At 41.8% G+C, this 27,692-nt stretch overlaps 1 protein-coding gene across 2 annotated transcripts in view; it reads left to right on the forward strand.

The window, feature by feature from the left end:
• The window catches only part of SLCO5A1 (solute carrier organic anion transporter family member 5A1), a 162,929-nt gene extending 143,579 nt beyond the window's left edge, over positions 1 to 19,350 (forward strand). For both annotated transcript variants that reach the window (XM_056111040.1, XM_056111048.1), the window contains 4 exons: positions 6,185 to 6,344; positions 7,895 to 8,136; positions 11,160 to 11,224; positions 14,335 to 19,350. In XM_056111040.1, coding sequence (XP_055967015.1) covers positions 6,185 to 6,344; positions 7,895 to 8,136; positions 11,160 to 11,224; positions 14,335 to 14,789 — 922 coding nt within the window. In that variant the 3' untranslated portion in view covers positions 14,790 to 19,350. The remainder of the gene's footprint in view (positions 1 to 6,184; positions 6,345 to 7,894; positions 8,137 to 11,159; positions 11,225 to 14,334) is intronic.
• Positions 19,351 to 27,692: the final 8,342 nt, after the last annotated feature.

Consider the following 27,692-nt stretch of genomic DNA (forward strand, 5'->3'; position numbering starts at 1 on the left):
TTTTTTTTCTGTGCAAAACTTTTTTTTTATTTAGATTTTTATTAGTGAAACACCATGAGGTACAGTTGTAGATTTACATTTTTTTAAAATATAGGAGTACTTCTATTTATTCAGCCACTGATTACCTGATTGAATTGGGCATGAACTGCACGAAAAGCCACACTATTCTTGAGAAGGCAAAACTATGGACAGTTATTTGAAGCTGTTGTGCTAGCATAGAGATTTATTTATCATTTTCCTTGAGTTTGGGGCCCTCATCAGTGGATCTCAGGGGCTACTCCTTGCCCTATGGTCAGTGACCCCTGACAGGGTTCAAAGATTATATGTGGGGCCTATTTGAACCAGCGTTGGCCACATGCTGGGCAAGTGCCGTAATCCCTATATTATCTCTCTGGCCCCTAGTATAGGTATTTAACGGTACACATTATGGAGTGTGTGTGTGTGTGTGTGTGTGTGTGTATGATTTGAGAGCAACTATGTCCTTAGGTACCCAGCTATAGATCACAGAAATTTTTAGTTTTGTTAAGCCACATATGTTATGTTATTCAATATTCATTAAACGTTGATTCTTAAGTAATTAACAAAAATTGGACAGCAAACTCGCTCTTGCTCCCTTTTTTTGTTATCTGCTCCATACCTTCACACTCCATAGTTGGTTACGTGAAGCAACAATGATTTTGGCTTCATAACTGTGACCTTAAGGATCAAGTTATGTCATTTGCTTCTCATAATTTCCTATTCATTTACACTAGCAAGTTGTAATAGATAATCTCAGAGGCCCTCCAATCTCACCATTTCTGGAATTTTCGTGATTTTCATAATACATTATCATGTGTAAGACTCTCAAGCTAGCAATTTGAACCATTTAATTAAAAAGCATTAATGAGAATTTGTTCTTCACTTGTAATTAGTATCTTCATTGACTCTGAGTTAATGTGAACCTTTATTTGGAAGAATAACTTGTCAAAGATGCTTTCATTTAGGGGTGGAGCGATAGTAAAGGGTCTCCTTCTTTTCTGGCAAAATATAAAGAATTGATTGATCACATTGGTTAGCAGCATTGTTGTGTGTGTGTGCGTGCCACGAAGACTTTTTTCCATAATGATTGTTTTTTTTCTCAGTGGGGGGTGATGGTGGTCATATATTTAGGCCACACCAGTGAGAATTTGTTCTTCATATTTGTTGCCCTAAGTAGGAGCTACTCTTCGTTCTGTGTGTAGGGCTTACTCCTGGAGGTGCCTGGGATCAAATTCAGGTCAGCCAGTGTCATTGCGAAGCAAGAGCCTTACCCCGTACTATCTCTCCAATCCTTACCCTAATGACTTTTCCAACTGTTCATTTATTTCCACTGCAATTAGTATTTGCTCCTTATTTTTTTTTTCTTGGAGCACTTCATATGGTATCATTTCTTTGCATCAGACATCATTAACTGAGAAAAGCAAGCATATTTGAGGATGTCCAGGAACAGAGTTGCTTTTGCCAAATTCTCACAAAACCCTTTGCCTTCCTGTCATCAATGTGTTTGAACATCCATTGATATAATCTCTTGATTCCTATCTCCTGATTGGGCGTGCCAATAAAGAGAGAGGTGTTTGGAATCAATGACTCATAAATGAATACAAAGCATACTGCTAACAAGAAATTCCTTGTAGCTTTTAAACAGCAATAGTAAGAATCATATTGTATGGATTTGAAGCCTGTCATTTTTAATGACTAAGCATGCAGACATATTAAAACACTTTTATATGGTTATGGCTTGCAATTTAGCTCTTGAATTGGAGGAGAGAATAGTGATGCATGGAATAATTTTACCTGATGCCAGTTAAAATAGCACTGATAAGTTTCAGAGTGAATCATTTGACCTCTGTGAACTTCTATTTCTTCATTTGTAGAATGTAGTAATAGGCTTTGAACAAGGGTTCTCAGCTTTAGGTCTATTGAGATCAGGGTTATTACTGTTTTAATATTTTCCTATAGGAAACATATTAGTGTACATATTATAGGATGCTTAGGCACAGTTTGGACTCTACTCACTAGGTTCCAGTAACAATCCCTGAGTTATGACAAAGACAAGTGTGTCATGACTTTGCCATAGGTCACCTGGAGGACAAAGGTTACCTTGTGGAAGACTGTTGTTAAGAATTACACTTTGGGGGTTGTGGCGAGAGTACAGCAGATATGGTGCTTATCTTGTACGTGCCATCAAACCTGGGTTTAATCCCTGGCACCCCATGTAGTCCCCCTCACCTACCAGAAGTTATCCCTGGACACAGAGCCATGAGTAAGTTGTGAGCAGGGCTCAGGAATTATTCCTGGCAGTGTTCAGCAGACCACATGGGATGCCATGGATCAAAATGAATTTAGCTACGTGCAAGGCAAGCATCCTACCCATTGTACTGTCTCTCTAGCCCTGAATTACATTTTTAAGAGGCATATTTGAATTCTAAGATGGTAGGAAGTAAATGAGTATATTTATACTGTAGCACTGACCTCCCATTGTTCATCTATTTGCTCTAGCAGGCACCAGTAATGTCTCACAACAAATTGTGAGACTTCTTGTTACTGTTTTTATATAATGATTAATAATGTGTGATAAAATTTTCTCTGTGGAGTGACATGAAGAATTGACTTTTCTTGTTTCCCACCCTTCTTTCCCTTCACTGCTGCAATGAGCAGAGGTCACTCTCACACTCACCTTGAGTGCTTCCTGGGGCTGGTGCATCTGTCTGTAGGCTCTCACACTCAGCCCAGCTGCTCATGGGGCTCAGATGCTTATAGTTGTGTGTTTGATCCCTGGGGGGAGGAGGGGTCACTTCCTTTCCTTCTTGTGTTTGTGTATGGTTTGGTTTTCACTGGGGTCGGTGGTTGTGCACACACTTGCTCATGAGGGCTTGTGCTACAGGTTGAGATGCTGGCACATATTTTAGTTGTGGTGCTTGTACACACCTGGCAGTGGTGGTCCTGAGATCACACACTGTTACAGGGCCAGGGTTCCGATGCTGTATCTGCCAGGTCGAGGTTTAGTGCGCATGTGCGAGGAGCATGGGGGATTCAAACTGCGGGCTTATTCTTGCATGCCAGGCATTTCTTACCATTGAATCTTCCCCGAGGCCCCCACTTTTGTCCATTTTGAAGGCTTTCTTGATAAAATTTATTGCTACAAATTAATTTCTTTTATTAAAATGTGAGAACTCACTTATCAGCATGGAAGTTGGAGGATCAAAACTTTGTAAAAGCAATATATATATATATAGACTTATAATTTTATGTTTATAGATTGATACATATGGTCGGGATGGGCTAGGCTTCTGGGAGAGCTGTACTCAGCAGAGTCATTAGAAGTAATTCTTGGGGATGGAGAGATAGCACAGCAGGTAGTGCGTTTGCCTTACACGCAGCTGACCCGGGTTCTATTCCCAGCATCCCATATGGTCCCCTGAGCACCATCAGGAGTAACTCCTGAGTGCAGAGCCAGGAGTAACCCCTGTGCATTGCCAGGTGTGACCCAAAAAGCAATAAATAAATAAATAAATAAATAAATAAATAAATAAATAAAATAAGTCTTGCAGTACAAGAGAGAAAAGACAGAGCTGACTCCAGTTTTATCCCGGGCACTTTGTGGTCTCCCAGCAAACTCTGGGTGCAATCCTCAAACATAGAGCCAGTGCAGACCACAAGCACCACTGTGCATAACCCCAGAACTGTCACGGTCACGGTCACGGTCATGGTCCTCCTGTTGTTCATCGATTTGCTCGAGTGGGCCCCGTAACGTCTCCATGATGAGACTTGTTACTGTGTTTGGCATATCAAATACATCACGGGTAGCTTGCCAGGCTCTGCCGTGCAGGCGAGATACTCGTACTGCAAATGCTGGATGATCTTACTCATTTTTGGTGTGTAAAGAAACAAAACAAATTAATGGTGTCAAAGAATGGCAAACTGTTCCTTTCTTACAAAACTCAGATTAGTAAGCAGCTGGGGTGAGGAGAAGGGATGAAGAAATGAACTCGAAGTGACAGAAGGACATCTGTGAAGGAGGTTAGGCACTTCGGTGGTGGTGAAGTGCAGTTACCATGTACCATAAGATGAATTGTGCTGTAGTCATGATCCATCCACTACAATAAAACAGACCACTCAGTAGTTCCTGGCATATGACCGATCTTTCAAAATTGGATGCTGATGAAGTTTGCTTATGCATGAATAGACATGAAGAGTATCATGCTGAGTGAAATGAGTCAGAAGGAGAGGGACAAATATAGAATGACTGCATTCATTTGTAGTATGTAAAAAATATATAGTAAAAGACTAATACCTAAGGCCAGGGAAAACAAGGGCTATGAGGACTGGTCAGTGGTTGAAAGAATCTACCACAAGAGTGTGTGGGAGGAGGGTAGGTAAGATAGAAAAGGGACCAGTATGACAATAATAGTTAGAAATAATCATGCTGGACAAGATATGAGTGTTAAAAGTAGGTAAAGGGATATACATGACAACCTCTCAGTATCTGTATTGCAAATCAGCATGCAAGAGGGGAGGGGGGATTGAGGTGGAAGGGAGGGAGAGAGTGAGAGAGAGAGGAGGGAGGGAGGGAGGGATAAAGGTAAAAGGTAAAGGCCCTCCCGTTGATCGTCGATTTGCTCGAGCGGGCCCAGTAACGTCTCCATTGGAGACTTTGTTACTGTGTCTGGCATATCGAATACTCTCGGTAGCTTGCCGGGCTCTCCAAGAGGGGCGGAGGAATCGAACTCGGGTCGGCCATGTTGGTCGCTTGTAAGGCAAACGCCCTACCCACTGTGCTATCGCTATATATATATATAGAGAGAGAGAGAGAGAGGGAGAGGGAGAGAGGGAGGGAGGGAGAGGTAACTCTCATAGAGCACAGAGGCAGGGTGGGGGTGGGTTGGAGGGCGATGGGAGGGAACCTGGGGTGCTGGTGCTGTGAAATGTACACTGATGGAGGACTGAGTGTTGGAACACTGTATGACTGAAATGCAATCATGTACAGCTTTGTAAGGGTCTGTCTCACAGCAATTTAATAAAAAAATTCTTGGAAAAAAATTGGATGCTGAGACAGTGGGCAGGTGGATAGTGAATGAAGGTTGAAGTATTGTTAACTCGTGATTTTAGGATCAATATTTCATCAATGACATCTACAAAGAGTGGCCACATAAGTGAAGGGAAGATACCATTGGGTGTTAATAGCCCAGAGCCCGGGGTCCTGCTTACCTTTGCTTATCCAGTTTTCCCTACATCTCTCCCCTTTAGTCTCACTTTCCTTTCATCTGCTTGCCCCTCCCTTTACTGTCTTTGTTTCTGAATTGATTTCACGATAGCTATTATAGTCTATTTTTTCTTTGACTCTGACATGAGGCTCTCCTTAGAAAACAAAACCCACCCCATTTGGTTTTGTGAATCCCACATAGAGGCATTCTAAGTGAGAACTCTTTGATCTTCCTTCTCTAGTTATTTGAATTAGACTATTGATGTGATTCCTCATCTTTGAAGTTTCTTCCTTTTTATTTTCTAAAGTTCTGTGTCTTTTTGTGGTGGGGGGGAGGGGGATAATTTATTTTTTAACAATGAAAAGGTTTCTATATAAAGAACCTGTGTTTCACGATTGATGGGTTCAATGCTTAACACCCTCATCATGATGTAACTGATTTGGTACAGGAAGATACCTCTTGCATTTTGTAAAAGGGACTGAGACCAAATGAGTTGAGAGAGAGAGCAAGTATAATGTGCCATGGGACCAGGTCTACAGCATTATGATGCAGATGCACAGATAATTGGATGTAAAGTCTATGGTACCAGGAAATTGAAATGTTTTTCTTTATGGTTTATTTTAAAGTAATAAAGATAATTATTTAAAGTAGTTACTTCATAACATCATAGCTTTTTTGGTTTGGGGGCCACACCTGGTACAGCGCTTACTCTTCTGGCTGTGTGCTCAGATATTACACCTGACAGGGCTCAGTGGACCCTATGGGATGCTGGGGATCAAACTTAGTCTGTAGAATATAAGGCGAGCACCATACCCACTGTACTTACCTCTCCAGTCCTCATGGCACCATACCTTTGATTTCAGGGGATTGTCATCTTTAAAATGCACAATTACTTAATATGTGGAACTTTTCTATTAGTTGTACTTTCATAACCGTGTTGCTCATAATCTTTTCTTTCCTAGACCTTCTCTCACAATGCCTCATAGAAATCTAACAGGAAGCTGCAACGTTAATTGTGGTTGTAAAATACATGAGTATAAACCAGTCTGTGGATCGGACGGAATCACATACTTTAACCCTTGTCTGGCTGGCTGTGTTAACAGTGGTAATCTAAGCACTGGGGTGAGTATATTCCACTAATTTCTGTATGAATATTACTTCCCACAGCCTGGGACCAGGAAGTGTAGTGTCCAAAAGCCAATGTTTAATTTCAGTATCCCCTTTCAAAAAATTTAAATAATTGATAGAATTCTTTATTATAGAAATACAGACTGGAGAAAATGATGCTATCAGCCCCCCTTCTCTCTAGGATGATGGAAACATTTAGCCAGGGCAATTTCATTCTGTATCAGCCCTTCCTACTTTATGTTCTGTGCTTACTCAGTGAAACCTGATCAAGTTCCGTGTTAGGTTGCTCATCTCTGAATCTATCAGCATCCTTGTGATGGATTTGAAGGTTAAGATGACCACATTTGGCGCTGATAGGAGGTAATTGGAGAGCACCTCTCTTGATGAGTCTGTGAAGATGGGCTATTTCTCATTGACTGTCAGTGTAGACTTTATTTTAAAAAAAAAACACAAAGAACTACTTTCAGAGTAAATATATTTCTGACATTTCTAGAATAGGCTATTTTGAGAATTCCCTTCCCTGGCAGTTGTAAATAGGCTGAGATACTGTGGGACATGGTTTTCATACTCTTTTTTTTTTTTTAAATGGCTTTTCTGCCTTGCACATGTGGTTGTTCTAATAAAAAAGTTAAAAGACCTTTGTTAGTCCTGCACAAGTGATGAAAGAATCATATCATTGCCTACACGCTTGGGGGATATCTTCTTGATTTCAAGTTTGAAATTATAGTGATATATTAGGAATTCCTGTTGCTGACTTGGATTTTATCATGCTGAGAGAAGTAATCTAGAAGGAGGCCGAGCACTGGATGATCTCATTCATCTGCTGTGTAGAGGACACAAAATAAGAGCATAGATAATATTAATTGATATAAAGTGCTGGTTGTGGAGTAGTAACTGTTTCTTAGTACAGATGGCCAAGTAGCTCCCCATCTTTCTATTTGGTCCACATTATATTTTCCCACTGCCTGCGTGTTTGATAGCTTGTAATAAAATGCCCATTCTGGTGAAAATACTTCAGGTACTGGAACTAGCTGGTTTCAATTGAAATAGCCAATGATATATTCAGTCTTGTTATTCAGACTCATCATAGTTGATTAGGAATTGTCTGCATTCATTATGTAAATACTTAATTTCATTTCTTCATTGTATTCAGGGTGATCTTTAGTGCTCCAGAGAGCACAAAACCTAAAAGGAATTAGTTCCTGTTTTTAAAAGATTTTCAGAAGTGGAAGATTCGAGAGTTATGAAACAGTACAAGCAGCATATGATTATGACCCAAAGTGGAGTGTAAATGCTATAGAATTGGGTATTGAAAAAATCTTACAAAGTTTAACTTTAGCCTGGTAGATTTCAGTATTGTTAGATTCTGACATCTGTCTTTGGACCCTTACTAGTTGCATTGAAGGTCATTAGACATTGCATCTTCCACATGAAAGAGCAAAACACCAAATTGCTTTTGAGGATTTGAACTGAACTTTGTCTTCATATTCCTAGGTTGGATTTTGACTGTGATGGGCATCTAACTGATCTTTATTATCACTCAGATAAGGAATTACACAGAATGTACCTGTGTTCAAAGCCGGCAAGTGATCACTCCCCCCACCGTGGGGCAACGCAGTCAGCTCCGTGTGGTCATTGTGAAAACGTATCTTAACGAGAACGGCTATGCCGTGTCTGGCAAGTGTAAGCGCACCTGTAACACCCTCATCCCGTTCTTAGTTTTTCTGTTCATCGTCACCTTTATCACAGCATGTGCCCAACCTTCAGCCATCATCGTCACACTCAGGTGAGTGCGATATTCAACTTCTAGCATGTGTTACCTACTCAAGTTTGCCATAACAAATATTCTAGGACTGGGACGCGTTGTGGTAGAGGGAAAGTCACAAGAGCACAGGAAAGTGTCCCGGGGATCCCCTGGCAAACAGCAGCAAGAGAAGGGACAGGAAGCTTGGCATCCCTCCTATTCCTGGACTTTCTTTATAGAGATGAGCTCTATTCTGATTGTGGAGTGAAGCTTCTTGTGGGGGTACCATTGGGGCCTGAAAATTCTGAGAAGTTCACATTGGGGATTCGAAATCCGACTCACCTAGCGCCAAGATGTCTGGCCCCAGAGGAAGTCAGAACTCTTTGGGGGAAGTTACTAAATCATGGCCACTGCCAAGAATATTCCCTCCACCCTTCTCAAAGGTTAATCCCTCCCGGATCAGTGGCTGTTGATGGCTGGGTCTGCATTTCAAAATGCTGATTTTATTTTTTCTAGCAGCAAAAACAGTTTGGAGTTGAATCAAAGAAAGAGCAGGTTGGGAAATGCCAGGCTTCAGGTGCTCATGTTGTGCTTTCTTTTCCACGTTATAGACCCCATTTGTCTGAGGGGTTTTTGTTATTGTGCATGAAAGACAATTAGAATTATCTTTTTTTTATTTTAAAATTTTATTGAATCACCATGAGATAGTTACAAGCTTTCATGTTTGGGTTACAATCACACAATGATCAAACACCCATCCCTCTACCAGTGCACATTCCCCACCACCAATATCCCCGGTATACCCCTCCTTCCCACCCTCTCCCTGCCTCCATGGAGACATGATTCCCCATACTCTCTCTCTACTTCTGGGCATTATGGTTTGCAATGCAGATACTGAGAGGTTGTCATGTTTGGTCCTTTATCTACTTTCTGCACACATCTCCCATTCCAACCGGTTCCTCCAGCAATCATTTTCTTAGTGATTCCTTCTCTATTCCAGCTGCCTTCTCCCCATTGCTCATGAGGCAGGCTTCCAGCTATGGAGCAATCTTCCTGTCCTATGTACCTACTGTCCTTAGGTGTCAGCCCCATGTTATGTTGTTTTATACTGAATTAGGAGTATCTTAAGTGGATACTTTTAAACAAGATGCCACCACTGGTACTTTTGTTGTTGTTGTTTTCTTTTGGTCACACCTGATGGTACTCAAGGCTTTCTTTTGGTTCTGTGTTTAGGGATCATTCTTTGCAATACTAGGTGTGTATATGTGGTGACAGGGATGGACCCAGGGTCAGCTGCATGCAAGGCAAATGCTTTAAGCCCTGTCCTGTCTATCTCTCCTGCCTCACCACCTGCACTTCTAAATGAACATGGTTAAGGCTGCAGTGGGTATGTTGGTGGTAGAGTGCAGTTACTTTGTGCACCAAACACATAGGCATGCACCAACCATGGTTGGTACCCCAAGAACAATAAAAGAAAAATAAGTTTTGTAAAAGAAAAAAAAGAGATTGCAGAGGACAGAGAAGAAGGGGGGGTAGTGTGGTGAGGCAAGGAGAACAGTTTTAGGGACTTGGCATGGCAGAAGAGTGAAGGGGCAGGTTAAGGAGTCAGTCCTTATTCTCCCCATTGTCTCCTCCTCGGGTCCTTTGTGTTTCACGATACTGGGTGCCTGGCACAAGGCCCCAGTGGAGTTAGCTTAGCTGAGCAATGGGCTGCTCATCTTGCGTATTCTGGTGTCCCTTCTATGGGAGGCTGTTAGAGCCAATTTTGTCTTTGTTAGTAAGAAAACAACATGGAATAAGTCCGAAGGGTTATTCATCCCATTACTCAGTAGGCATCGGTAAGTATTGCTGGAGAGACAACCATATGTGCGGCATTGCACAAAATACAGAATTGGGGAACGAAGGCAGCACACAAGCGTTGGCATCATGGACCTAAAACCCTTTGTGTATGGGAAGGGAGAATAAGGAACCTTGGGCTAGTCCGTATGCTTTGAACTAATATCAGCGAGGGGAGTTAATAACCCAGTTAAGGGTTGCCCGTTTTGGGGTGCTGAAATGTGAAAAATCACCACTTGGCTTCTACCCCAAAATTCTGGAAAAGGAGTCCTTTAATCTTTGCTGATTGCAAAATCAATAGACTAATCTTCCTGCCATGTGGAAAGCATACATCTTATGGAAAGAAGGGAAAATGAAGTGGCTGCAACTTATGACCTATTTTCTATATTTTTTTTACAATACTTTCTTAAAATTTTTTTAAAGAAATGATGGTAGTAATTTCCAGCATGTATACTTACGTGGTAAGTACAGACAAATGGGAGATATGCAGCAGCAGTTAGGATAAATTTTTATTTATTTATTTATTTTGGTTTGATTGTTTTGGGGCCATACCCAGCAATACTCTGAGATTACTCCTGGCTCTGCTCTCAGAAATTACTTTTGGCAGTACTCAAGGCCCATATGGGATGCCACGAATAGAACCCAGGGTTGCCATGTGCAAGACAAGTGCCCTACCCACTGTACTCTTTCTCCAGCCCCAGGATAAAATGCTGTTTTAAAAAATAAAATCGATTTTGGAAATGCAGCAACAGCCTCTCTCCATCTTTTGCCACTAAAGCTTCACCATCTATATTAGTTTCTCAACTCTTTTTTCCGATTGCGATCCTCTTTGTTTTCTTTCCTGTATCACCCCCCCACCCCCCATCCTATCATTTCCCCCATTCTTGTGTCATGGCCCCCATTTACATGACTTTCACCGATGGTCTCCTTGGAATATTCTGGCTACCTGCAGGGGAGCATATGACCCTCATTAGAAATGCTGTTCTATAGAACTTGCAGGAAACAATTAGAGCAGACTGAGTTTCTTTGTATCTTCACTGGGGCAAGATCTTTACTCACTGATTTAGTGAAGAGCAGGTTTGCTTGGCTAGTGTTAATATTTCTAGCCGGTGAAATCGGTACAACCTCTCTCTGGTGCCGGGCTGTGTCCTAGCATGTTCAAAAAAAGACTGAACATTCATTTTTTGCCATCATTGTTGTTAACATCTCTTTCTTTCCCTTCACCTTAGGTCTGTAGAAGAGGAGGAGAGACCTTTTGCGCTGGGAATGCAGTTTGTTTTATTGAGAACACTTGGTATGTTTCTTAATTTCCAAGTGTGCTTCTTTGTTCCTCCTTGTACATAGCAAATTCCCCCTGTGCTTTCCAAAAAAGAGTCAAGTCACTTTTTTGCATTAGCAACCAGGACTTACTGGATGACTGTTGGGGGCAATTTCCTTATTTACTAAAAGTCAGCTTCCTCTATCAGTTGATGAAACAGAACTAAACCAACTTTAAGTCAGTTTCTTTTTTCACTTTGAGCATAAACTTGGGTTCAATTCCTTATGTTGTGAGAAATATTGTACCAAGAGTTATTGTATTCTGATTCTGGACTTTTGGTTCTTTGGGGTGAGACGGTAGAGAGGTTCAAGAGAACTCATGAGACCCAGAGACTCTTGGTGATTTTGGCCAACCAGGCCAGGGGTTTGATGCTAGGACCTGAGGATGTGGTGGTGCTCAGCGTGGTAGATCACAGAGTCCAGTTCAGAGTAGAGTACTGTACTGTACCGCCACCTTGGTTATCAATACCAAAAATGTTAACAATATTGTGACCATCTTACTTAAACTACAGTTTTTAAACCTTATTGAAAGCATAAACATTAAAATTTGTTGAATGGGAAAATTTTAAAGTAATATTTTAAAAGCTTAGGGAGAAGAGAGAATTTACCTTATATTTCTGTTAAAAAACTATTTTCAAGAAGGAAATTTGTTTAATAAAGAAGTAGTTAAATAGGAAAAGGAAAAATGTGCTCCTTTTGGCTGAGTCTATCAACAATGCATGATGGTGACTCTGTATGGTAAAGGTAAGTCAATAAATGCAACATCAAGAAAATGTGGAGAGAGAGCATCTCAGGCATTGAATATTTTGGCAACCCTAAGTTCTGTTGATTATGAAAAAATAGAGATAAAGCAACAGACTAACTCCTCCGTTTATTTTTTTGTTTGTTTGGGTTTTTTGGGTCACACCCGGTGGTGCTTAGGGATTTTTCCTGACTCTGCACTCAGGAATAATTGCTTCTGTTGGTGCTTGGGGACCATATGGATGTGGAGGATCGAACCTGGGTGAGCCACGTAAAAGGCCAAAACACCCTACCTGCTGTACTGTCACTCCAGCCACCTCTATTTTACTAGCTGTGAAGTGGAGAATTTTAAGTACTTTAATACTGTTAAGTTTTAATTGCAGTGAGCAGACCCTTTTGAAATTAGTACCATGCATTTAAAAATGAATTGCGCATCAATTCCTGTACTATTAGCCTACCAAGCCTTTTTCCTTTCCTTCCTTCTCTTTTTTCTTCTTTCTTTCATCCCTCCTTCACTACCTTCCTCCCATAACTTCCTTCTATATACTTATTGAGAATTCAGGGGCTGATCTGATAGGTCCTTGGGAAATAAAAGAATAAAAGTTATTAAGGAGCTTAGGGGCAATATTTGTGAGTGACTAAAATTTTATGTGACAGTTAATATACTAAATAAAAACTATATATATATATGTATATATACATATATATAATGCAATGGGAGAAGAATAGCACCCAAGAGATCCACATATTTAAAGGAGGGGTAGATATTTGCAGGGTGAGTCAGTTGGGGATGGGATACATTTTGGCCAAGGGAGTAGTAATACATGATGAAGGAAGTTTATTTTGGTTGACTTTCTTTCTTATGGCAGTAAAAAAAAAATCATAACTTGAACAACAAAGTCACTACTCATCACAGATGTTTCATAGGTTTCAAAGAGGAACTTTATACCATAATTATTTCCAGACCCAACTGCCTTTCTAGACTTGCCATTTGATGTGGTTTTTGGCTTATAGGGGACAATGCTTTCCTCATATTCTTTCAGCACACGGGGACTAACACACTAGAATTAAATGCACTAAAATTTCAGATGAAAAAGGGTTCAGGCATCATCTCTTGACTGTTCAACACCAAAATCTGATTTGAGGTTTAAAAGCATTCCTTAACTGCATTTTTAGTGCTTGATATTTTTATAAGTCTCAGAATTGATAATATATTCTGTCCGAGTTTTGATTTTTATTTATTTATTTATTTTTAATTTTTATTAGTGAAGCACCATGAGGTACAATTGTAGACTTAGAATTTTTTTTGTGCTTGAGTTTCAGTTATACAATGATCGAGTCATTGTGATTTTTTTAATAGTAAATGTAAGAGATGACATAAGATATTTTAAAAAATTAAGCAGCAAGGGGCCAGAGTGATAGTACAGTGGTTATGGTTTTGTGAATATTTTATAGTAAATGTAAGAGATGACATAAGATATTTTAAAAAAAAAATTAAGCAGCTAGGGGCCAGAGTGTGATAGTACAATGGTTAGGGCATTTCCTTGCATGTGGCTGACCTGGGTTTGATACTTGGCACTTCATATGGTCCCCTGAGCCTCACCAGGAGTAATACCTGAGCACAGAACCAGGAGTAAGCCCTGAGCTCTGTTGGTTGTATCCTCCAAACCAAAAAAGATTGAAAAGTTAAGCTACTTGGATATTAGTCTTCTGCTCTGTGTGTGTGTGTGTGTGTGTGTGTGTGTGTGTGTGTGTGTGTGTGTTTTAAATCCCACAAATGAGTGCAGTCTCTATTCAAGGACAGAAAAAATTGGGGACCAGGAGGGTTGGTCTGCGACTGGCAGACTGCCACAAGTATGTTGGAGATGGCAGGCAGTTAGGGTCGAGAAGTGTTGGTGTTGGAACATTGTTGGACTGAAACTCAATCATGAACAACTTTGTTATTGTGTAGCTCACGGCCTTTTAATTAACAAATAAATGAACAACAAGAAAAAGAGTTAAGCTCCTCTAAAAAACCACTCCCTTTGTCTTAGAGCACCCAAATCTCTTGCTCATTTTCATTTTTTAATCTATTTTTATTATTTATTTATTTATTTATTTATTTTGCTCTTTTGGGTCACACCCTGCGGTGCACAGGGTTTACTCCTGGCTCTGCACCCAGGAACTGCTCCAGGTGGTGTTCAGGGACCATATGGGATGCTGGGAATTGAACCCCGGTGGGCCGCGTGCAAGGCAAAAACCCTACCCGCTGTACTATTGCTCCAGCCCCTCTTGCTCATTTTTAAGCCTGTTCTGTCTACTCAGATGTGCTAAGTACTTTGTGTTTTCTGTTCCCCGCCCGTCTAGCGTACATTCCTACTCCTATCTACTTCGGAGCTGTCATCGACACCACGTGCATGCTCTGGCAACAGGAGTGTGGAGTGCAAGGCTCCTGCTGGGAGTACAACGTGACGTCCTTTCGTTTCGTCTATTTTGGTTTGGCGGCTGGCCTCAAATTTGTGGGCTTTATTTTTATTTTCCTGGCCTGGTACTCCATTAAGTACAAGGAGGGCGGCCTGCAGAGGCAGAGGTGGCGAGAATTTCCGCTGAGCACCGTGAGTGAGATGGTCCACACCGACAGTGCTAATAAATACGCCCGGACTAGATCATGCCCCGCTTTCAGCACCCAGGGAGAATTCCATGAAGAAACCAGTCTGCAAAAAGGGATCCAATCCATAGCACAGACCTACCCGGGGCCCTTCCCAGAAGCAATAACTTCCTCCCCAGACCCGGGGCTGGAAGAAAGCCCTGCAGCCATGTAGCATCCTTCTGGAAGCCTGGAAAACGGAAGCCTCAGTTTTTGTTGGTTGAGTCGAGTATGGTGACTTGTGAAACACCGTGCCTTCTTTTCTTTTTTTAACCTCTAAGGACACAATCCTCAAACCAACGAAACTTAGTACACACAGCCACTATTGATGGAGGGCTGGATACCTCAACAAGACTGAGAGCCTTTTCTTCCTCCTCTCTCTGAAGAGGAGGCATTTCGATAGATTTGTTACCAGTTATACTATGATAATTCAACGCTTATGCTCTCCTAGGGTATAAGGCTGGGGTACATAGTGAGCAATCATGGGAAGTACATTGGCAGCACATACCATTAGCATACACTCCAAAACAAGGTGGGCTTGACCATGACTTTTCATGTACAAATGGAAGTTTTTAAGATAGGAGCACGTACTGTGAGTTTTGCGACAAAGCACAAATGTATTTGCCTCAACTATGCAATTTGATTGGGGAAATGTAAGTGCAGCATGTTACCTTTGCTTTCAGACACTAAAACAGAAGTCATTTTGAAAAGAGGAAGCAAATTTTCCTTCAAGTACTGTTAATAGCATTTTAAGCCATAGCAGCATTATAAATCAGGTAGAATTCTTCAAATGCTTCAGAGGAATCATATGCACTGCATGATAAAGGGACGGCTACTTTATTTCATAAGACGTATTCTCGTTTAGTCAGTCTGTCCATCATAAAGTAGTAAAAGAGGCTGCTGAATCACAAACCTGACAGCTTGAATATAAACTTACCTTTTGTTAAGGGGTTTTAAAACTAGTGTGCTAAACAATCTGGCTAAAAACTGTCATTTGGCATAATGACAAACTGATGACTTTCTCATCCAAGGAAATTGTTGAAGAAATTAAATTCCTTTAGCTCTCAAGAACTCATGTAAAGATAATTAAGAATTATAATCTTGATTCTTGAAATTGTCGAAAAAAGAACTTCCAGACAAGTAAAATTAATCATTGCACCTGGTCATTTTAGTTATATTCTTGAAAGTCCTAGCAAATGTGTGATTTAAAAAAATACAAGAAATTGTTGTGATTGCTCCTGGAATTGAATAATTAAAATCAGTAAAGCTGGGACAGGGAGATTGGAGAGCAGGTAGGACACTTGCTTTGCACACAGCAGAGGTGGGTTCGACCCCATATGGTCCTCTATGCCCTGCCAAAAGTGATTCCTGAAAACATAGCAGGAGTAAATTCTGAATAGCACTAGTTATTGACACTCACCAGTTGTCAATAGGAGACCTCCGTTTCTCTACTTCAGGTAGTAATCAGGTTTTGCGATTATTTACCTAATTACTACCTGCCAGGATGATTAGACCAGGAACCCAAAGAAATTGGTCCCACACCACAATGTTAATATTGTACTTCCTTGAGTATCTGATGCTAATAAATAGCAGATACATCATTGATGTGTTGTTGGTGAATATAGAATAGCAAAAATCATGGGAGATTGACGTTTAGGAATAAGTACCAATTCAGAGTTGTCCCCCAACTGTTCTGGATTTCAATAATAACTGGACTGGATTCCAAAAACTGTCAACCAAAGTAACTATTTTGTAGACAGCACCAGTAAATTGTATATATGAGGTGCTCACATGCTCGTTCATAGACTGCTCATGGTACTTTAATGTCATAGTTCCTTTTATAAGTTTTAATTGCCACTTTCTGAGAGCATGGACTTCTAATTAACTAGGTTTGGGGGAAAAATCATCTTGTTCGTTTATGAACACTGTAGATTAATGTATCATTTGGCTTTAACATGCAAGTATCCTGGAGTCAAGCCTATTCATTTATAAATTCACAGGAGGTGGGAGTGGATGGTTGTATCACATTCTTGTTGGTTATCTTCATTATCACAAAACCCGGAGCCTCTCTAAATGAATCTAATTCTTGTAAGCTGTCAAAAGTTACTCAGAGCTAAAGTGGGAGGAAGAAGAGTGAGAAAACAAAATAGCGTTTGTTGAAAGTTCTCTGCAGAGCATTGGATCAAACTCTTAAAAACAAATCACATACAGCAATTTCCATAATAATTTTGTAAGCTAATTTTATTCAGTTTTCAAAAACCAGGTCATGAGTACTGAAGGTCAGATGAAGTAAAGTGATTTGCTTAGGATTGTTGTGTGGACAAAAAAATTCAGACACTGGTTATTCTGTTATCAGTGCTCACTTCTTACACTACAGAATACTACAATAATTTTGGCTGACAAAGGCAAAATGAGACTCTCAATGAGGTTAGAGCACTTTATTTCATTTCTTTGTGTATGCTAGAACAAAACCTGTAGGGAACATCAACATGAAATGTTTGAGTTTCAAGGTAAACTAACATTTATTTAACCAAGTGTTGTAATCAGAATTGTCATAACATACCTCAAGTGTTTGTTTATAGTTATTTAATATAGAACAAATCCAAATTTGGTGTTAGCATTGAATGTCAGTAATGTTTCTGCCATGAAGCATTGTGAGGAAGTGAAGGGGCGGGATGGGGGAGTTCAGATGTATTGAATCTGAGCTTGTGGGGACTTCAACTGTGTTCTTTCCATCCTTCCTCTTTCAGATGTTAATGCTTCTATTCGTTGGTTTGATAATGAATGTTCATCGTAAGTTTCCTAATGTCAATTTCTAATGAACTTATATACAAAGGGTTACGTGGTCAATGAAAGTGTCATGTTAGAAACCAAAATTCTGATCCAAACGTTACCCGTAGTAGCTGTGGTACTAAACATGTAGCATGCATTTGGAAATGATGGCTGTCAGAGAAGGGAATTACCTGGAAAAGGATGCAGTAAATGCAATGACAGGCCTATATGTTCACTAACTACCAAGAGCACAATTCTTTGGTCTAAGTCTGAAATTCCGATTTGCATTCTTGATGGAGCATGAACATTTTTCCTTGTAACCTCTCGTGTATCATCTGTACATGCTGCAAAAGAGTAAATGGACTTCATTTTGGTTTGAAGCATTCGTAGAAATTCTGTAGTCTGCCCAAGAGCAATAGGAGAGCTCAAAATCAAGCTGGTAGCTAACTCTATTTTGTGATTTTACATGAGCTTAAAATATCTTCGCACAGAAACATGAACAAAATGACTGCTATATAGGTGCATTCTGAGTATTCTAAGTAATAGCTCTCACTGTACCATATTAGTTCCAGATTTGCCTAGGTTTGCTCCTTCTGTTACTCAGATGGAAGAATTTACAAACATTTGCATTTTTCTGTTTTAGAGTTTTGAAGGGAGTGCCTGGGTTGGCAGGCATAGTGGACTCACACACTTTATTTCACAATTTCTGTTTTCTCCCCTTCCCCAACTTCTGGGAAGCTATTGATACTTTCTGCCCTAGACTTCTTGCTCCATTGGAATCAGATGTGTATATGTCTGAAAAGGTTACTGTAAACACTTCTTTTTTTTTTTTTTAATGTAAGAGTACTGCTATTTATTCAGCCACTGGTTAGCTGATTGAATTGGGCATGAACTCCACTCTAAACACTTCATTTTTACTTAACCCTGGGATGGGTCAAGTAAGACAAAAGCCCTCCTTGGGTATTTGCTTTGGCAAAATAGGAAGTATATCTATGCCTTGGTGCTAAAAAGCATTTGATGATGCATGTACACTACAGAAAACGTGCCACTAATTCATAGTAATTCACTGATAAGGGGCTGCATGTGCTCTGCTTTTGAAATTCTGGAGAACTTCCCAGAAAATAAGCTTTCATTATTCTCACTACTCCAGCAAACCCACAAACTTGACGCTGCAAAAAAAAAAAAAAAGAGTGAAAGGGGAGATACTTTTTCTATGAAAAACTCAGTGCTTTTGATATTTATTTTAGCAAGAATAATTAGATGCTCCAAATAATTTCAGAAAGGGAGAAAATATTTCAGATAACCTTTTCTTATTTATTCTCCAAAATAGCCTACACTCAAATAAAGTGTTTTCATATTGGGATTTTTGAAGGTGTTGTCTTTCTCTGGTGTATTGTACTTATATATTTAAAAAATGAGGAGGAAGATATTATTGAAAAATACAGCAATTGCAGGGATGTATTGAACCAAAGGGGTAAACAAAAATGTTTAAAGCTTGTATCTAGAGGTGAAAAATATTAACTGGTAAGACTTTCTAGTGAGCATTTGAAAAATACCTCTACCCCCAGACCCCAAATGTTAATTATGAAACACTAAGCGGGAGGGTCAGTCTCTGTCTCTTTAGTTTCAGAACTATATAATACTGTGTCAAAAATAAACTGGCATTAGGGCCCTTGTGGAGTGTGTGCTCGGCGTGTGTGTGTTTTGTGTGTAGAGGTATGCTTGTGATGAAAGGTTGTTTAGAGCTGTTTTATAAAGAAGTTTGATTTTGTGATTTTTAAAATGAATATTTATTTGGAGACCTCTTAGGGTAATTTAAAAGGTGTATTACTTTCCTTGTATCTAATAAAATCTATTGTTGATGTACTATTGAATCCTGGTTTACAACATCTTAAATACTTGATCACTGAAAAGAGAGAAAGTGAAACAAAAAAAAGAGAATAAAGTGTGTTAGATTGAAATGAGTTTGCCTCGGAGAGTTTTTGTTTGTGTGTTTATTCGAAGAGCAGGATCAATAATGCCTAAGTGATCATCTCTCATCCCCTCCCCCTGTGCTACTGTTGGGGGCAGGTATGTGATTGGATTCAGTCGCCCACCACTTACTCTGGAAAATGGCAGACATTAACTCCCTTGTATAAGTCACTCCCTACTATAAGCGCTCAGAATGGCTTCCAGGTAAACTGCTGGGGCTGTCATTTTAAGAACCTGCTGCAGTCCATTTTCATCTTGTCACCAAAGAGAATCATTTTAAATCGTACACCGTACATTGAAATAGACTTCGAGCTTGTAGAATGGTGTGCCCTGAAAATGATTTCTATCAAGGAAGGGAGGCTGATTTAGGTTGCCCGCCCATTCTTGGGGCCCTCTCAGCACAGCCGTTGGTTTCTCATCCCTGTGACACGTTCTTCTGGATCTGTTCCTTTCAGTGACTCGGGGGGACCTGGCCTCTCAGCTCCCACCAACGGAAGCTGCACCTTCTAAAACACTGAGGATTGGTTTAGAGCCCTGGAAGTTACTACGGCCAGGAAGAGTCCAGAGGAGAAGACTCAAGGCCGTTTTGTTTGTTTGCTTTTCTGAGCCTTGAACCTACTCCTGGTCTGATGCTCTCGTGCAGGGTGAGCTGTGCTTCCGGAGCTGCTACGATTATCCGGGCTGCATCGGTGGGACAGTGCCTGCATCATGGGTGCAAGCCCTCGGGTTCGATTCTCAGCATCTCCACTCCTGCCTTCTCCCCACATAGCAAACGAACCCCTCACAACACACACACACACACACACACACACACACACACACACACACACACACAACCTGCTGGGAGAACTATAAGTCAGTGGCAAGTATTGGGTGGGGAGTAGTTACTGCCACACAGTTTCCTGTGGTCATTGAAAAATGTTTTCCAAAGAAAACCAACTTCTTCATTCCAAAATTGGTAACAATAAGAGGAGTCTCAAACACACAAAAAAGAATGACTTTCAGAGGAGTAATAAAGCAAAGCTACGTACTCAATTGCTGTTGTTGTGTACGTATGTGTGTTGGGGGGCGGGTCCTCCCAAGTGATGCTCAGGATGTGTTAGAGGAGCTGGCAGTTCAACCTACATCTGAAAGCAGGTCAGTGTCCCGCTTTGGGGGGATTATTACCCAGTCTTCTCCTACAGTGCTCAGGGGACCACGTAGTGCCAGGAACCAACCAAACTGGAAAGAGCTGTGCGTCTTAACCCTGGTACTATCTCTCCAGGGCATTCCCCCCATATCCATAGGATAACAGATTGTTGCTAACAAGACCCAAGAATGAACCTGAGATGGAGAAAGAACTGGTGTTCACACCCAGGAAGCAGCACTGGACTTGAATATTCTTCTGATAACAGCATTTACCCTAAAATACTGGTTGGAAGGCACGAGGTGCAGAAGCCACAGAAATACAGCATGGAGCACTCCGCGTGGCTATATTTAGAGCCCCACCTTAAGCAGTTTGGTGGGAAACGGCAATTTCTGTCTCTCACTCCATCACACCTTAAGAGTCACAGTGGCCCAATACAGGAACTGTTGGCAGGGCTGGGTGTGGGGCACCTGTGTGTGTGTGTGTGTAGGGTGCTAGGAGGGAAGAGGAAGTATGCATCTGTGCTGAGTTCAGGAGGATAAAAGCAGGTATCCTGTCTGGGTATTTTTCCTCACAACTTCAGGCATCTATCAAGGGAACATTTAAGCAAAGAGCAAACCATAGCCTTGCCCTAAACTTGTCATCTTCTCAACTATACACCTAAGTTGGGTAAAAGGATTTCTTTGGGATTTCCTAAAATACCCCCCCCCTCTTTTTTTCCTTTTTGGGTCATACCCAGCAATGCTCAGACATTACTCCTGGCTCTGCACTCAGGAATTACTCCTGGCAGTGCTTGTGGGACCATATGGGGGGTTGGGGATCGAATACAGGTCAGCTGCATGCAAGAAAAATGCCCTACCAGCCGTACTATCACTCCAGCCCCACCTGACCCTTTCTAAGGAGAGGCAAAGCCACTATAGACCTTGGGCTTCTGAAACAGATACATGGGACAGAATTTGCCCTTTGAGGAAGAAGAAAAAGTTATGAATCTGACCACCCAGTTTCTTTGTTGTGAGCCTAGATTTGGTGTGACCTCAGTATTTTAAGAACTCTCCTTTTTAGGTTTACTCCATGCTTGGAGGCCAGCCACACATGCTAGGGGAAAAGGCAGCTCAGATAGAGAAGGTAGCACCAAATAAAGGGTGTTGGAAGGATCCTCCCAGGATGGGAGAAGCATGCTGAAAGTAGACATTAGACTGAACATGATTGCCACTCGAGGTCTTTTTTGCAAACCACAACACCCAAAAGGAGAGCGAGAACAAAAGGGAATGCCCTGCCACAGAGGCAGGGTGGGATGGGGAGATGGGGGGGTGAAGGGATACTGGGATCCATGGTGGTGGAAAATGGGCACTGGTGGAGGGATGGGTACTTGATCATTGTATAGTTGAAACCGAAGCACAAAAATTTGTAAGTCTACAATTGTACCTCATGGTGTTTCACTAATAAAAATTAAAAAAAAAATTAAAAAAACTCTCCTTTTTTTCTTTCTTTTAAAGCTTCCCCTTTCTCTCTTCCTTTCAACATTACCATCTGGATAGAGATGGCTTCTGTAGTTTTGGTGTATAGGTGCCAAAAAAATCTACTGTAATTGCACAAAGCCAAAAAGCAACGGGGAATCGATACTGTTGCTCACTTTTGAATTTAAACATCAAAGTTTGATGTGGTTTCAACTCTTACTACCCATATAAATCAGTAGAAAGCTAAAAACCATTTCTTTGACCTTCTTCAATGGCTAAGGCCAGGATTGAGCAAAGTACGAGCCTACCATAGGTCAAGCTCTTCCAGTCAAAAATGTTAGTGTGGCTTTAGAAATCAGGGTAGGTGGCATCTTTGCCAGGCTGCAGGAGCCCAGCACTGGGCGGTTATCTTTAGTTGCAGGAGAGCGACACCTAATGGTCATTATGGGAAACACATGCCCAATTAAGCACAGTCCTTCGGGTTCCTGGATTTGAGTAGTCTTTGCTGTTTAGCAACCAGGTACCTTTCTTCTTCTGCAGGAACCCAGGAATGACTGTACTGAGTTTTGTTCTGACCGTACATCAGCTTCACTGTCATAGCTGGGAGGTGGGATAATGTGAGGGATGAAAAACTGGGAGAGGGTGCTGATTTGTCTATTTGCGGGGGCTCAAAATTCAGATCAGACCTTGGCTTCGAAATAGTTCCATTTGCCAGCATAAAAAGGAAACACTTCTCAGATGGAGACCTCAACACCTCTTTAGTTTTGATCTCTCTAGCTCTCAGTCCTCTTCAGTCCTCTTCAGTGCCTCTCTTAATATTAGGGAACAGGGACTCCCCAGTACCCAAGAGAAAAAAAGTCTGATTTTCAATAGTCCTTCTCTGTAGTTCATATGCCCATGGGCGCCTTCAGAAGTGCTGTGCTTGTGAGGTCTTTTTGTTTGTTTGATTAGTTGGTTGTTGGTTCTTTTTTGTTTGGGGACCACACCCAGAAGTACTTGGGTATTACTCCTGGCACTCGGGCTCTGCACTGTGGTGATGCTCAGGGGAACCATATAGGATGCCAGGGATCAAACGCAGGTGGTCCTCATACAAGGAAAATTCCTTACCTCTGTACTATTGCTCTGGCTCCTGTGCTGGTGACTTCTTTAGTGCCCACCCACAAAATAGGATGAAGTGAATTGAGTAGACAAAGCAGCATTCATCAGCCTTCTTCATCCTTTTAGCACCTGTAGACCGGCACTTGTCCTGCATCCAGGCTCATGGACCAGCAGGTCTAACCAAGGATATCAACCAGTGGTTTTCAACCTTTCTACCTAGTGTTTGAGAATGCTTGACTAGACCAGCACATATAGTGGACACATTAGGCATTGTCTTAGTCCAAAATAGGAGGAGGTAGGGGCTAGAGAGATGGTACCGTGGGTGGGGCCCTTGCCTTGCACTTGCATGAATTGGGTTCTATTCCCCACATATGGGAATGTGGTTTCCTGAGCCAACAGGATTGGTCTCTGAGTGCAGAGCCAGGAGTAGCACTGGGTGTGACCCCCAAACCAAACCACAACAAACCAAGCCAAAACAAGATGGGAGAAAGAGCAAGGTGATGAATGTGGCCGTTTTTTCTCACTCTGTTGGCCCCTAACAACCTCAGTATTTCTTTCATTTGGGAAGGATTCAAAGTGGGAAAGCTCTAAGTCTGGGGTGGGACGGGGGTGGGGGCTTAGGACAGTTTACATGGAAGGAAATGGCGAAATCTGACTAGATTGAGGATGGATGAGATTTCTGCAGGCGGAGGAGGCCATTGGGACTAATCTACAGGTCAGTGCAGAGTTCAAGTCAGGCTGGGGGATGCAGCACAGATCCAGGGGAACATGGTATTGACCTGTGAGGGGGTTAGGGGAGTAGGAAGGGAGATGCAAAACATAGGTTCCATGGAGATTATTTTAGAAGTCACACAAATATTACCTTACAACGGTAGCACTGTAGCACTGTCTCCCATTGTTGATCGATTTGCTCGAGTGGGCACCAGTAACATCTCCATTGTGAGACTTACTGTGTTTGGCATATCAAATAAGCTAAGCTCTGCCATGCGGGCAGGATACTCTTGGTAGCTTGCCGGGCTCTCCAAGAGGGATGGAGGAATCGAACCCGGGTCGGCCGTATGCAAGGCAAATGCCCTACCCACTCTGCTATCGCTCCAGCCCTACCTTATAATAGTGAGGCTAATTGTAGCACTGTCCTCCCGTTGTTCATCGATTTGCTTGAGCAGGCCCAGTAATGTCTCCATTGTGAGACTTGTTACTGTGTTTGGCATATGGAATACGTCACGGGGAGCTTGCCAGGCTTTGCTGTGCAGGCGAGACGTTCTCAGAAGCTTGCCGGTAGCTCTGAGAGGGGCGGAGGAATCGAACCTGGGTCAGCCATGCTGGGCCGTATGCAAGGCAAATGCCCTACTGCTGTGCTATCGCTCCATAGTCAAAAACTGGAAACATTTCGTGTTGGTGGGGATGTGGCAAAAAGGGAACCCTCATTCACTGCTGGTGGGAATATTGTCTGGAAAAAAGTAGGGAGGTTTCTCCAGAAAAGTAGACCAGGGGAAAGAAAGATGGTGGCCGCATGGGAGCCTGGTGGAGAGCAGGTCTGAGCCGGGGGTGGGGGCGCGATGGATACCTCATGGGACGGGGGGCGCTCTGGCCCGTCCTTCACGCCCAACCAAGGTCACCAGTTGCCCCCCACGAGCGGCTCTCCGGTACGGCCACGGCCCCAGAAGCACAGAGACCAATCTCTTAACTATCTGACTCTCAGTAGAAATACTTGCAGGGTTGATAAATAAAATAGCAGAAATCCAAAACCAGACATCATTTAATTCTTGAACCCAGCTGTAGAAAGCAGATCATTTCACAATGCTTTTTCAGCATGGCTGAGTTTGGGGGGGGGGTAAAGTCTAAATAATAATGGTGCAACTTTTATCAAAACAATGAAGCTAGTCAAAGTAGACAGAGTGTTAACTAGAATTCATCTACCCCACAGACATTGGGGGGTGTTGGGGGGTGGGGGTTTATTGGGGTTCTTCGTGGTGAAAAATAAGTATTGGTAAAGGGAATTGTGATTGATATTTGCATGACTGAGACCTAAACTTGAAAGCTTTGTAATTTTTCCCACAGCGATTCAATAAATAAATAAATTAATTAAAAAAAAAGAAAAGTAGACCAGAGCTACTTTTTTGATACTACGACCCCAGCAATTCTACTTCTCTGCAGCCACCCTCAAGACACAAAAGCATTTATTTGAAAGGACATGTGCACAACATTATTCATTGCAGCACTCAGTACAATAGCTAGGATATGAATTCAACCCAGGTGTCCAGTGAGTAGATAATAAAAATGTACTATAGACATATAACGGAGTACTATGCAGTTGCAAGGAATGAGGAAATCACACGATTCATTACAATTTGGATGGAAGTGGAAGATATCTTGTTAAGCAAAGTAAGTCAGAAGAGGGGCACATATCAAATGATCTCTTTCATCTGTGGTATATAGAAAAAATATGACAGGCTATAGTGATAGTACAGTGGGTAGGCATTTGCCTTGCACAAGGCAGACCTGGCTGTGATCCCCAGCATTCCATATGGTCCCCTGAGCACTGCCTGCAGTGATCCCTGAATGCTGAGCCCAGAAGTAATCTCTAAGCATCTCTGGGTGTGAGCCAAAAAGAGGAAAAGAATAATATGACAAGGTAACAATAGTGGGGAAGCCCCTTGACCCCAGATGATCAAAATGAAAAGACCAGAGAAACAATAGTAGGCAGATTGGAGGTATAAGGTTAAGTGTCAGGGACCTCGGACACACTATGGTGTAGAGAAGTGATATATATATATATAATATATAATATATATATTATATAACTATGGAGACACCAGTAAGTATGGGAGCCAAACTACAATAATCAAACTGAAAGAAAAAAATTAAGAAGGTGGACCAGGCAGGTATGTGGGACTGAAATCTCCAGACTCACACAGAGCCAGGAGTGGGCGACTTCCACCCCACCCCCCCCATCTCCCTGTGCTTCTGGTAGCCTGGCAGTTATGCCCACAAACTGCCTCTGGTGTCATATAAGTTCATTAATGGCATAATCTAGGTAAAGGTAAAGGCCCTCCCGTTGATCGTCGATTTGCTCGAGCGGGCCCAGTAACGTCTCCATTGGAGACTTTGTTGTTACTGTGTCTGGCATATCGACTACTCTTGGTAGCTTGCCGGGCTCTCCGAGAGGGGCGGAGGAATCGAACTCGGGTCGGCCATGTTGGCTGCGTGCAAGGCAGACGCCCTACCCGCTGTGCTATGGCATAATCTAGAGACTCACAAATCTTTTGGAAGAGAACAACGCAGAATAACATGTCACAGAGATGCCTCTGACCCCAAAGTCAACATCCAGTTATAAAAAAAATTAAACTAACCTCAGATATATAACTATATTTAAAATTTTAGAATTCCTTAGCGTTTTTCCCTGAAAAACAGGCTTGAATGGTGGTGGGAAAATCTGAGCAAAATATAATGCCCAACTGAAATGCATCTGGACTGTGTATTTAACTATGGTGCTATGCTACCCTGGGAGGGGAAGGGTGTCTGTCTGTCCCTCCGCCTGTCCCTCTTTGTGGCAGTGGCATGGTGGCCTGCATCTTTTAGAGCCTAATGAACAGCTAGGTATGAGACAGCATTGACGAGGCAAGTGGGCCTTCATGGGATGGGGGTAGAATTGGCCCTGCTCCCCACCATGAGCCCGGCAAGCTACCGAGAGTATTCGATATGCCAGACACAGTAACAACAAAGTCTCCAATGGAGACGTTACTGGGCCCGCTCGAGCAAATCGACGATCAACGGGAGGGCCTTTACCTTTACCTTACCTTTACCCCACCATGACAATGCTCCGGGTTGCCACCTTCAAATGCCTCCTCTGGCTTCTGACCGACCATGAACCCAGAGGCACACATACTAATCATGGATCCCAAGGGCTTCTAGCAGTAATCCCTCTAGGTTTATTACTAAAATATCAGAAATCCAAATTCGCTTGGTTGATATTATGGCCACACAATCATATGCTCTTCATAATCATCAATAGAAAACAAATTATCTAATGATGTCTTTGTGGCAGGTCTGAATGTTGGGGAAAATTCCAAAAAACAATGTTGGGTCTTTTGTCATAATATTGAATGTGATCAACAGGGAGAGAGAGAGAGAGAGAGAGAGAGAGAGAGAGAGAGAGAGAGAGAGAGAGAGTAAAGTGGAAATCTGCCACACAAGCAGGAGGTGGGTGGGAGAGGGGTATATGGAGTTCTTGGTGGTGGAAAATGTGCACTGGTGAAGGGATGGGTGTTTGGTCATTGTAAGACAGACCGAGACTTGAACTGAAAGGCTTTGTGACTGTTCTCATGGTGATTCAATAAATAAATAAAAAACAAAAAAAAGAAAAAAAAAGAAATAAAATTTTAGAATTCCTAGAGTGTGTGACCACATGACATCTTATATTGTATACCACTGATGTACCAAGAGTAGCACACCACATTTGAAGGAAACTTTTTGGGATCATTTTTAGCAGATTATTCATAACAAGCAATACAAATAAATTATTTAGATCCTGCTTTGGGGCAGGCTTTTGGGGGCAGGTTGAAACATGGTGGTGGGGAAGTTTAATGGTGGTGGGACTGGTGTTGGAATATTAAATGTAATAAATTATTGTGAACAACTTTGCAAAAATAAA

Source organism: Sorex fumeus, unplaced genomic scaffold (assembly GCF_029834395.1).
Source record: "Sorex fumeus unplaced genomic scaffold, SorFum_2.1 ptg000002l, whole genome shotgun sequence".
Taxonomy (NCBI): Eukaryota; Metazoa; Chordata; class Mammalia; order Eulipotyphla; family Soricidae; genus Sorex; species Sorex fumeus.